Here is a 13,304-nt window from a genome sequence, read left to right on the forward strand (position 1 = left end):
AATAAGGGAATTGTGCCTTCAAGATTATATATACCTCCTCCTTTAATTATATACATAAACATCAATTGAAATATGATTGGGATCTTACGGTTTATTGAAGCCAAAGCTTATAGTTAAAGGAGTGAGATATTTTAAGTGGTTATCTTATTCTTATCTACATAATCTAGAAAAAATTTCAAAATTTGAGTTAAAAATGTCTAATAAAAATATTTTATCATCTGTTGGGGGTGCTCAATTGAAACAATATGTAGTTCAAATATTTAAATGAACTTTATTGACACATTTAAAGGGCTATCGAGGTATTAAAAAACACCCAAAAGTCACATCCAGAAAAACAACCAAACTTTACAAAGCTTACTAGATATTTACAGTTTTTGACTCATTTTTTCTTCTATTTAACCATCTTTTTGTGGTTCTCTTGAGTAGCGTTTGAGTAGCTATAATACAGACAAAACAAAGAAACAAACAAAAGAGGGACAAAAACATGTGGTGACAATCAAAACGACACATCAGAACCTCTGGCTGTAGCGGCGTTACCGGATCTTGGCTGCCTTAGAAGAGCAATAAGTGTCTCTGCCTGTCAAGTTCCCACACCACAATACGACCAAAACACAAGATACTCATCAGATACTTCTGCTTAACAATAATAAAAAAATAATAATCAAACTCTGACAAATTAAATTATTTATATGCTTGTCGATCCAACTTATTTTTTTCACGTTATATATTATTTTTTCACAAATTTCACACCCAATTATTGATGGTTCTCCTTTTACCTAAACTATCATTATCTGTGTATTAAAAATTGCATAAATGATGATAATTCAGATAGGAAAAGAGAACAACTGATAGTTGACCTAATCAGTTTCGAGACGTATATTAATACATATATGGTGATAATTCAGATAGAAAAAAAAAAAAACAACAACTGACAGTTGGGTGTGAAATTCGCGAAAAAGTGGCAATCAGATGTGTTTTTCACCATTATCTTATTTTTTATATAAAAAATAGTTTAGCGACTTTAATATATTCAATTTGCGTTTGATTTTGACTTTTGCACGGAGTTTAAGAAATCAAAGAAGACTTTTTAATCTTGTAGTTTTTAACATATCATGTGAAAAGTTAAAATTAACAAATTGCCAAGAAACAAAATAGACATTTTTTTTTTTTAAACAACCTAAAAATGAGAGTAGGACAAACAAATTCAAACAACAAGTAATAAAGTGTGACTTAAATAACTGTATATATAGGATGAGACTAGGGGTGTTCATGGTCCGATTTGACTTGATTTTTGGTTAAAACCAAATAAAACCAAACCAATTAAGACGATTTTTTTTTAATATTCAAACCAAACCAAACCAAACCATTATGGTATAAATTCTATTGGTTTCGATTTTGTCGATTTTATCGGTTTGGTTTGGTTTTTTCGGATTTTAAGAATGTATTAATGCAAAGAACCTTTGAATTAAATGATAATTAAATATGGCTTTGACGTGATCCATTCAAATCTAAAAATCTTCTTAATTAATTCGTTAACTTTATTTAGGTATAGGCCTATGGCTATGGGTATAGGAATTACAGAAACATAACATCTACTTTTCATGATTCTAGTTATCTTCCTACATATAGCCTTTTGATATTACGCAGCCCTCCGAAATTTTTATTTTCTAGACTCATTGTGTTTATGAAGCATTGAAAAGAAAGCACAGAAATTAAAACGAAAAATGATAAACAGAAAGACAAAGTCATCTATAAAATCTTTTTAAATTCCAATTGCCATTTTCCTCCCTTTAATTTGTTATGGATAAAATGCTAGTTCATTAGTAGTAATTCAGATGGCATGTAAAAGAGGGAGCCGTAAAATTGGATAAGGGGAAAATTTTTATTTTACCTCTAGCAAATTTTTATTTTATTTTACCTTAAACTTAAATTGGCTACACTTTTCTTTCTAATTATTTGAATTTATATTGGACTTGGTCTAAAACAAAATTTTGAAGAAGATATATATATATATATATATATATATATATATATATATATATAGTATTTTAAATATGTATGTATCTATCGGTTCGGTTCGGTTTTGATTCGGATTTTTTTGATTTAACACCAAATCAAATCAAATATTATCGGTTTTTTGAAATTTAAAACCAAATCAAGTCAAACCAAACCGATTTTTAATTTATTAAATCGGTTTGATTCAATTTTACCGATTCGAATCGATTTTTCGATCTCATTTGAACACCCCCAGATGAGACCTATATTTTCATATTGAAGAGGACAAAAAACATTCAATTGAACTAAACTGCTCAAGCATGTGTTTTTCCCTAATTAACCTGCCATAGGGTCCATAGGGGCAGACACAGTGGAGAACGACTAGTGCAACCACCTAACATAAATATATTTGTGCATATCCAACTCACATCACCATACTACTTTTGCAGTCTATCTTTACACCTAAGCTCAGTGCTAACCCTACTTAATTAATTAGCTTTAACTCATTAAGAGGTCGTTTGGTGCATGGTATAAGCTGAGATATCCCAGTATTAATTTTTTATATCATATTTGATAGAAGGTATAAATTTATCCTGAGATACTAAACAAGGTATAAAATGCATCCCATCCCAAGAGATGGGATATCCCTTCTTTATCCCTTATCTTTGGAATTATTTTATACCATCTTTTAGATGGTATAAAATAATCCCAATAGATGAGATAAATTAATCCCGGGATTATAATCCCGGGATAATTTTGACTACCTACCAAACGACCCCTAAGTAATTTCGGGCTTCTCATTTCATAGCAACGATTAGCAATGTTCTGCTTATTTATTTTTAATATTAGTCCATTTCAAAAAGAATAATCATATATTTTAAAATAATTTAACTTCAATTTTATATTAAATGAAAATCTTTTACAACAATACAAATATTATTATATGTAAAGACCACAAGTTTAAAAAAATATACATGCATATTTAAGATAATAACTTTTTGGAAAAATAACCTTAAACTTTGTGACAGTCAAATTACACATAAATCAAAATGGTGGGAGTATAATACTTTTGCACATATATAACAAAAAGGTTACTTAGTGCCCGTTTGGGCATGTATAATTTTCACTTTTTTCAAAACTTTATTCCCAAAAACTATTTGGACATATAATTGTTACAATTTTTCAAAATTGAACTCGAGAATTCGAAAACTCCAAAAAGCTGTTTTCACAATTTTCACTTCAAACCATTGACAAAAATTCAAAAATAATTTCAATTTGTGTTAATGTCCAAACACAACTCTAATTTTCAAATTCCATTTTCACTTAAAAGTAAATACTATTGTTTTTCAAATTTCACAATTGGAGGTCCAAACACCCACTAAATTATATTTTATTAAGGTTTTAAGTATAGTGATGATGCTCATCTATAATTAAATTTCTAAACCCGTTTTGAAAATTAACAAATGGGGAAAAAAATAGTAATCAATTTTTACCTTTTGTTTGGCGCGACTTGTACCAGACTGTGACAAAGCAACCAATGGAGGAATAGCCCCTTCTCTAGCCACCATAGTCCGATAACTAACACTATCTTCACACAGCTGCAACAATATCGCAACCGCAATTTCCTTCTGCCTCTGCGTGCCCACCTCCACGATCTCCACCAATACCGGAATTCCTCCTTCCTCAACCACCGCCGCCCTTGCTTCCGCCATCGAAGAAATCAGAACACTCATCACAGACGCGGATTTATCCACCATGTTTGAACTGAAATCCGCCATTAGCTCAACTAACGGCTTCATCACACCTGTTGGTGAATATACCACAAATTATTACAGTTCAAAATTACAATTAAAGAACAAAAAAAAATATATATATATATTCAGGCTGATCGCGAATATCTCGCTTTCTTTAATAAAATTCAAGCCCACTGCTATATAATCTTCACCGGTCTATCAGTAATCCTCTTGACTCTTCCCTTCGGGATACAACAGTGTGTGACTCAACTAACTCCGCACTAGTTAAAGCGTTCAAAACTCCACCGTAAAAATACCTTCAGTCAACATAAAAATACTCTCTTTTGTGGTGAATTAACTCTCTTTCTCTCCATACTAACCTCAAAATATAATCACAAATTTCTTATCCACTCCTCATCTACTTTTTATTCATACAGCACAAAGTAGAAAGCTGAGATAATGGCATGAGTTACACCACCACTTTCTTGTCAATATTTTGGTCATTAACATGACGAGAAATAATACACTTTAACATTATAATTTTAAGTAATAAAATGCAATAAACACCTAACACACCTGCTTGAACTGCTCTAACTTTGTTCTCCTTTACAGTACATAAGCAGAATAACGCCGTTGATGCGTCCTTTTTTCCACGGAAATTGCCTGTTTCCAGAAGGTTTATTAAAGGAGGTATTGCTCCAGATCGCCCGATTGCTATTTTATTCTCTTCGATTTGCGATAATCGAAGCAAAGCACAAGCTGAATTCTCTTTCGTAGTCGAATTTCCCATTTTCAAAGCTCGAATTAGCGGTTTTATTGCTCCTGATTCTGCGATAATGCTTTTGTTTTCATCACAGAGTGAGAGATTGAGAATTGCCGTAACGCCATACTCTTGAAGGTGAAGATCAGATGAATTTATAAGCGAAATCAACGGTTTAATCGCACCGAATCGAGCGATTTTTAAGCGATTTTCTGACTTGTTCTTAGCTAAGAGTCTTAGCTCCATTGCTGCTTGTTTTTGCACATCGATTGAGTTTGATTCGAGATCGGAGACGAGTTGTTTGATTAATTCGTCAGAGTTATCTGATGCACATGCTAATAGTAACCGTCGGCTTTGAGAAGAAGTCGTCGGAAACTCGCCGGATCTATCGCTGTTGCAATCGCTAAAAGCTGATGAAGAGTCGTTGATACTGAGACCACTGAATGTTCTTCCCATGTAAGTGAAATTTGATTGAACCTCAGTTTCCATTGTCGGAAATCTAGCGGAAAATACTTTTTTTATCACGATTTTTAGGAAAATATATTGGTCTAGCAGAAATAATTCGAGGATTTTAATTGATCTTTTTTGGAAAACTAGAGGGTCTTCTTGAATAGGTCTTTTATTTGGTGCGCGAAGGTTATGAACTTAGAAATAGAGAGCAATTTGGAGAAATGACCTTAAATCTCAGTGTGCTTGACTGACCCCTAATGGAATTATCTGGGATTCAGAAGTGGAACGAAATCATTTTATCTACTAATAGTTGGTCAAATTGAGCATAGTACCAAGTCACTCCCCTATCAACATAAGCGAAAACGGTAGGAAATTCTTAAAAGCTACAGGTATGCCATATGTCAAAAACACTTTCCTTCAGAATATTTCACCCGCTATGACTTAATGTTTTTGGTGAGATTGAAGGTTTTGGGGATTGTTGTTATGGGAAAATGATGAGAGGTAATAGTTGAAACGATAGCTTTGGGCTTGAGGGTGTAGGGTTGGCTTTTAGTTTGAAGAAAGGGGAAATGGAAGATATAAGAGATGAGATGGTGGGGGAAGGAGAGATAAGAGTACACCTGGATTAAGGGTGTAGGAGAGAGGGTGGACACGTGTGTGACTGTACGGAATCCAATTAGGAACAGCACGTGCGACCAAGGGTCCGGTCCCTTTTAACGCGTGCGTGGAAGGTTCGTTATTCGATACTCTTCAAGCCTCGACTTCAAATATTGAGGAGCCGTTTGGATATAGATTTCATCTCATGAGATGAAATCATGACATGAAATTGTGAGATAAAATCAAATAAACACTTTTTGAAGAAAAAAAAATACTTTTGGAGAAAAATAAGCAGGCTAGTAATCAAATTTGCCCACCTTCCACCTAGTGAACATAAATTAACCTTAACATCAATGTTTGGGTTAAAATGTCTTTCCCTTCCCCGGTTGGACCCAATTGCTCATTACGATTAACAATGGTTCTCCTTTTAACAAAAATATGAGATGATATATGTGGAACTTTAATGAAATAGATAGTAGGGCAAAGATGCAAATATATTCCTCAACTTTGCGATTTAAAGCAGATATATCCTTCATTACAAAAGTGGTGTATATATATTCCTGCCATTACAAAATGGTGCAAATATACCCTTTTTGCGGACGAGATTTTCTTAAAAAAAAAATCATTTAGGTTAGTTTTTAATTAAAAAATGCCACGTGACTTTAAAAAGAAAAATTCTACTTATTTTTTTTTTTGAGTAGACATATTTTTCTAAAGCCACATAGTAATTTTTTTTTTCTGATGGGTCGGGTCTGGTTAGGTTCGTTTAAAAAAATGGGTAGACTTTTTTTTTTTAAAAGTCACGGAGATATTTTTTGAAACGAACCATACGCGACACACCAGAAAAAAATTACCATGACTTTAGAAAAATATGTCTACTCAACAAAAAAAAAAAAATCACGTGGCATTTTTTTAAATTAAAAAATAACATAATTTTTTTTTTTTTTTTTAAAATCCCGTCAGCGAAAAGGTATATTTGCATCATTTTGTAACGGCAAGAAAGATAGATACACCACTTTTATAACGAGGGATATATCTGCTCCAAATCGTAAAGTTGAGAGATATATTTACACCTTTACCCGAGATAGTATTGATATATGGTCCACATAGCTACAATAACAAATAACCAGACCCGTCCGGGTTAACAAAAACCACGTCTCAAATGTAAATGTATCAATACATCCTTTATTATATCGTTGATACAATCATGAAAGTATAACTATTATAATTCAACCTACCTTATATGAAAATAGTATCATGATTTTGTTTGACTGTAATACTCTAGAATATAAATATTCAATAAACTTGAGGAGAGAATTGAAGTGAAGTAATATGCAGGTACAGGAAGCAAATCTATCGTACATTAGATGTTTTTTTCTATTCGATTTGGCTATTGGATAACACTATTGTTTGATAACTTTTAGGATGCTTGAGATTCGTGGAAATTGGAATCCGAGTGTTTTATATTAGTTACAAGTACTAGTACTATCAATTTCTTTCCTAGTATTTCTCGCTTAAACCTCATATAAAATTTTGAAAAGGACAGTGCATTAATCAAGATATTGGTTGTCCTTTTTTTTTTTTTTTTTAAAGTTGTGTGTTTCTTGTCCAAGCGTGTGACACTTCAAGTCCAGTTCTCTGTCCTTGTGTCAAATATTTGTTTTAAACACGTCATGAAGTAAATTAGTGATGTGGGTACGGTACGAACAGCAAAGTGATATTTTACAGATGAAATGGTTTTCTGTATCTACTTACAATAGAATCAAATCTCCATGTATTATGTACTACTTCGAATTTGCCAACTAATATTAGTATTTAGTATATTACTAGGTTTTTACGAGATGCTGTATTTGGTTGTGCTTTCGCATTGAATTGTGTTAGTGGGTTACCATTTACAGAGAACCTAGGCGTTGGGTAACAAAACTAAAGGAACGAGTTTTTTTTTTCCGGTTTTCCATCCAGTTCGGTATTCGTTTTGGAGCCCGACTAATCCAAATTTGCGCTAGAAAATCCCACTTTAGGGGGTAAAGAGTTGCCTATCAAAAGACCAACTGTAGCCTCGAACCTGAGACTTCTAATTAAGAACGGGAGATTTCTTACCACTCGGACCACAATCTTTGGTGGTAAAGTTATGGAACAAGTACTAATATGAATATGCTATTTGTCGGTTTTGCTTCTTTTTTTTTTTTTTTTCCTTCCCAGATGCTACTTATGGGATTAACTGAGTATGTTGTTATTGTCGGTTATACTTTCCATATTTAAGCTGGTTAAGTTCTGACTAATAATTTAAAATTTATTTAAGAGTTTATAATATCTAGATTTTATTCAAATAAATAATTAATCAATTTAGAGAATTGGTAAATCTGGCTCTTGATAACTAAAGAATCAAATAGGTTTAGCATAGAAGAGATAATTTATTTAAGTACTTATTCCTGCTTAACAAGATGATATTTCTTTTAGAGAAAGTAATATTAAAATATTTTTGCACCTAACATATGATATGAGAATAAGGTTTAAGGATCTCCAGATCACCGCCCACCCCATACCCCCGGCGCAAAACTCTGTCCTTCACTCCTTAATTTGTGGCAAAGGATCTATCATATATTTAAATTAATATTATAATTTAATGATAGCCCTTTGATGAAATTGTCCCTTGCCTATGGCAAAAAGGTATAGGAACCTTTGTAGTCATTTCCTTTTCTCTCTCTCTTTTTTTTTTTTTTTTCCTCATGTAAATCCAAATTTTAATAGAAAAGCAAACCGTAGCAATCCCTTAGCTTTTTTTATTTTTAATTACAACAGGTGATATAAAAGAAATGCAAACATTATTGATGAGAAAGTGGTTGTTGGGATACTCTGGTAAAATAAAGCTTAAGCTCAGAATTGTGGAGTGTCAAGCAAAGGTTAAATGTTTCACATTGAATAGATCATGAAGCCGTAGAGTGGAAACAGATTGCTTACTGGCTGTCAAGCTTATCGTGGCAGAAGATGTACGACATCATCCACTTAGACCTATTATTGAAGATTGTAGCTATTTGCTGCAGGTCAACAATGCCACCATTAGACATACATGGAGGGAGACAAATCAGTAAGATTTTCTAGCAAATGAAGAGCTGGAAGAGACTTTGATACTTTGGAGTCATGCAATTAAGGATATAGAGTCTGTTCTCCTAGTAAATTTAAGCAGTGTCACTCATGTACAGAGTTTAATATATCCAGTTAGTTTATTTTTCATTGTACGAAAAAAAAGGTGGGAAGGAGAATGTGAAAGGGGATACTAAGTAGTTTTAATGAAGTTTGAACCCTCCCATTAAAATTTGGATTAAATCCGAATGATATGATAAAATTTCTCATATGTACATTCAACAATAGCTAAAAGCTCCGCAAGAAACACAACTGAAACTAAATAAATTGAATTTATTGGTTTTGTTCCAAAGCTCATAAATGACTTTCCATGTCACACTTTACAATTAAAATAGAAGACATTATTTCAGTCAACGCACTATGGGAGGAAATTAGTGGTTCAATCTCAAAGTACTTTTTGGTGTGGGCCACGTCATGCACTGCTAATATGACACGTGGACAAGACCAATAAGCTGATTATGATTTGCTTCTTTAATCCTTCAGTACTTGATATGGAGTAATTTTTTTAAGAAGATTAGAGCGTTTTAAAAAACATAAAAAAGAAGAAGGGAGAAGAGAAAAGAAAAAGGAAGTGGCCAAGTAGCCATTATTATATCGTAATGATAATTAATAAGAGTAATATAAATCTTTCTAAATGGAAACATTAGCTCTATCAAATAAAGCTACTAATTGAACCATAAAAATGTGGGGTCGCCAATCTGATGTTATTATTTAAGGAGAAAAAGAATAGAGAAGATCAATTTGTTTATTGCAACGAAAATAAGCTCACATTTTTTTTTTAGGAATTTTTACGTGTTATAGCTACTTCTAATACATAATTAGTGGTAATAACTACCTTTTATTTTAATTACTAATAATAACTAAATACTTTTCTAATTTAACTATTATACCACAAGAATTTTTGAATTACCATGTCACAAATACACCTAAAAATTAAGACCCCAATCCCATATCCCCTTTTAATAGTAATAATATTAATCACTTAATATACATTACCATTCTCTCTCCTTTTTCATAACTTCTTACCTTTTATGATCATCTTCTTCCTCTCTTCACCCTTCGCAACAATTTCACTTCCATCCTCACCAATCAAGAAGATTAAATGCGTATTCTTTTTTTTTTTTTCAAAACAAAAGGAAAAAAGCAGTTCTTAAAAAGACTAATTCTATCCCATCTCCTTTGTTTCGTGAAATTTTTGCTATTTGTGTTATTATTCTTCCACAAAAACAACTTGGTGGAAGTGATTGTTTTTGCTATAGGCCATGGTGGTAGTTATGGCGGTATACAGAGAGAAGGGGGAGAGAAGTTTTTTAGGGTTTTGAGAAGACGAAAAATTTATGTATTTTGTGTATGTTCTATGATATAACTACCAATTGTTGTGGTTGGTGGTGTATTTTTGTAAGTTTTTCTTTATATTTGTGTATTTTGTTCAAATTAATTCCATCAGTTCATCTAGTTTTAAATACACGGGTGACGCAAATACATGGTAAGTTTTCTATAATTTATGTATTTTGTTCAAATTAATCCCAGCAAATACATGGATGATGAAAATTGTTACTCACACAAGTACATGAGATTTAATTTAAAATACATAGGGTTTGATTGGAAACTTCAAATACATTAGTTATGCTATCAAATACATGGGTAAATAAAAAACGAAATCAATATTGAAAACTTCAAATACATTACCACTAAATACATGGGTGATGCAAATTGTTACTCACACAAATACATGATATTTAATATAAAATACATGGAGTTTGATTGGAAACGTCAAATACATTAGTTATGCTATCAAATACATGGGTAAATAAAAACGAAATCAATATCAAAACTTCAAATACATTGGTTGTTGATTGATCGTGTTTGTTTTGTCAACGTATTTTCAAAGGTGTTGAAGATTTAATTTGAAATTTGAATTTTTACGTTTGAATGTTGAAGAATGCATGGAAGAAAGAAACGTGTAAGGAAAGGAATATTACGAGATTTTAGCGAAAAGAAGGTAAAAAATATCTTAATTTCTCATTTAATACCACCATCGTTACACCAAAATAAAGGAGCTTTATCTCTTTTTCTCAAGATCTCATGTATTCTTTGACGACAAATACATGCGAAAACATACACAAATCAGCTGATTTTTAGCTACGAATGGTAATATTAAAAAGGGTATCTACAAATGGTAGGAAGCTACAATAAGGTAGTCATTTGAGAAATTTTACCCATTTTTTAGGGCAATTTGCACGATTGCCCTTCATACGGACTGGTTTTTAATTTTTGTCCCCCAATTAGATGGTCTTTAATTTTTGCCCTTCGCTTAAAAAGGTGGCCGAAAATATCCTGAGGTTTTGGATTCAAAATCCAACAGAGTCAAAAATAATAATAATTTCGCAAAGCATAGGTTTCTATGAACCTATGCCTATTTGGGCGAAGTTACATAAAACCTATGTTGGAGACGACAACTTTACCTTGTAAGACAAACTTTTAGTTATTCTAAACATGTTTGGGAAGGTGTATATTCTGGCGGCCTTTGGATTTTGGATGCTTCTTTGAGGGATTTATTCTAATTGATTTACTTTCTTGTTAAATCAATTTCGAATAAATGAAGTGAGTGTTTCACGAAGATCCCCATAAAAGTTTATTCGGAGTATATACTTTTTCTATATGTTTCTTAATTCAAGTGTGATTCGATTGAATTGAAATCTATTACTCATTCAATTCCAATTAACATGACAGTTTGAATCGGTATATACTTTATATATTTATTTTTAAAAAAATTGGGTCCTAAACGGTAAATACTTACCCGCACCGGGTGTTTACATCAAGATGATGCAACTTACCGTGGTTAAGTGACTTAATAGAGTGAATATATACATTTATTAACCTTGGCTAAGTGATAGTAATGACATGTTTTAGGCATGTCATAATATTTGTGTGATTAAACTTCTCATTACGGGTAAAATGGGTATGTAAAATTACTTATGTCACAAGAGTATAGTTTAGGAAGCCGGAACACCCGGTGTTTTCATTTAACTGTACTAGTTTACCATGAATCCATGATTAAGCCATAAACTAAAGTGAGAATAAATATTAATTAACTATGTTTTAATGATAAGAGTGTATTTATTGGATTGATAAAAATAGTTAAATACCGGGGTCGCGTAAGTGATCCCCACACAAAATTATTAGAATTTAGAAGAGTCATCTCTAGACATATCGTAACAAAATATTAGGGTGTTTGGATGCATCATTGTCCATGGATGATAATGAGTCATGGATGAGGAAACTTATGATGAAAATCACCATGGAGGATGAACAAATGGCCACGGATGAGGATAAATCTATGGATGGCGCCAATCTAGTCTTTATCTTGTGTAGTTACATCGGGCAATTCGCACGATTGCCCTTATTCGGGGTTGGTCTTTAATTTTCATCCCTCAAATTCACTTCCTTTAATTTTCAATTTTTCGTCTAAAAATCCGATGTTTGGGTTTGAAACCTCCTACAAAAAAATTCGCGAGGGCGAGTTCGTAGCAAAGTAGGCTTATTCGGGAAAAAGTTAGGCCTTCAAACAAAAAAAAAAAAAAAAAAAAAAAAATGCCCGAGGCAAAGTCTACCTTAATATGCCTACTTTGCTATAAAACTCTGTCTTTTGAAATTAGTTTTTCTTTTACTGAGCGGTGTTCGAGCCGAGAACCTCAGAGTATTTTCGGTCACTTTTTTAAACGAAGAGCAAAAATTAAAGACTAGCAGCGCCTTTGAAGGACAATCCGTGCAAAAAAAATGAGTTGCATCTTCATGCTAGGATGAATCAGATTTCTCAGTTGCAAAATATAGGTAGAGATGTAGGCAAATGCAAATTAGATAAGTGAGGAGGCAAGGAAATGAACTTTTCTTGGCCTGATTAACAGTAAAGAAACTTCTGCACTCTTAAGATGAAATATGAAGGTATGAGGATTCTATAGGATTGTCAAGCAAGACATTCATTTGGCTTCCGAGAGGTTTTAAGTCTATCGAACATTTGATTTATTTTATTAATGACAATCATAAGTTTTTAATCAGTTTGCTGTTTGTGTACAAATAGAATTCTTAAAATACATTTATTAGCAGAAGATAACGGTTCTTGGATACTAAAGTTTACTTGTAAATAAATCTCTTCACTACTCTCACAAACTCATCACATGCGCGAGGGAAAAGAGAGTTTTAATTTATCAAATACCTGATTTTTTAATTTAATACTGTGGGTAATAATACATGAGTGAAGTTTGTGTAAGCATTTAAAATACGTGTACTTTGATGATGACACTAGAGTTTCTTCTAATAATTATGGTGATCAAGTCAGCATGTGCATACTCAACCAATTCCACAAGGTACCTGTTATTCCCATCAGTAGGAATTTGTTCATCAAGACGTTTAACATATGGAAAGAAATCACAAGATCACTAAAGTTCGCTTGTTTGAACAAAAAGCCAAACAGATATGTATCTTGTACATGGTTCAGTGTAACATTTACTTTTTTCTATTACAAAGCAAAAGCATATGTTTATTCAAAAACCTAACAAAATTAAAATTTGCTTCTGAACTTTGTTCCCACCGAAGGTGAATGAAAAAGAATTGAAGCTTCTCAA

The 13,304-nt window shown here is 32.4% G+C and overlaps 1 protein-coding gene across 1 annotated transcript; it reads right to left on the reverse strand.

The window, feature by feature from the left end:
- Window positions 1-292: 292 nt before the first annotated feature.
- On the reverse strand, window positions 293-5,449 carry LOC132040162 (U-box domain-containing protein 4-like). The gene is made up of 3 exons (XM_059430780.1): window positions 4,305-5,449; window positions 3,489-3,799; window positions 293-577 (listed from the first exon to the last, which is right to left on the reverse strand). The coding sequence occupies exons 1-3, from the start codon at window positions 4,975-4,977 to the stop codon at window positions 497-499; spliced, it is 1,065 nt and encodes a 354-aa protein (XP_059286763.1). The 5' UTR covers window positions 4,978-5,449; the 3' UTR covers window positions 293-496.
- Between the last annotated feature and the right edge of the window lie 7,855 nt (window positions 5,450-13,304).

The sequence above is a fragment of the Lycium ferocissimum genome, chromosome 12 (assembly GCF_029784015.1).
Source record: "Lycium ferocissimum isolate CSIRO_LF1 chromosome 12, AGI_CSIRO_Lferr_CH_V1, whole genome shotgun sequence".
NCBI lineage: Eukaryota > Viridiplantae > Streptophyta > Magnoliopsida > Solanales > Solanaceae > Lycium > Lycium ferocissimum.

Excerpts from the sequence above, each read along its gene's own strand:
- LOC132040162 (XM_059430780.1), bottom strand. The coding sequence starts at position 4,977 with ATGGAAACTGAGGTTCAATCAAATTTCACTTACATGGGAAGAACATTC. Across the intron at positions 3,800-4,304 it reads AGTTAGAGCAGTTCAAGCAG|GTGTGATGAAGCCGTTAGTT; the intron begins GTGTGTTAGGTG and ends ATTCACCAACAG. Across the intron at positions 578-3,488 it reads CAAGTCGCGCCAAACAAAAG|GCAGAGACACTTATTGCTCT; the intron begins GTAAAAATTGAT and ends GGAACTTGACAG.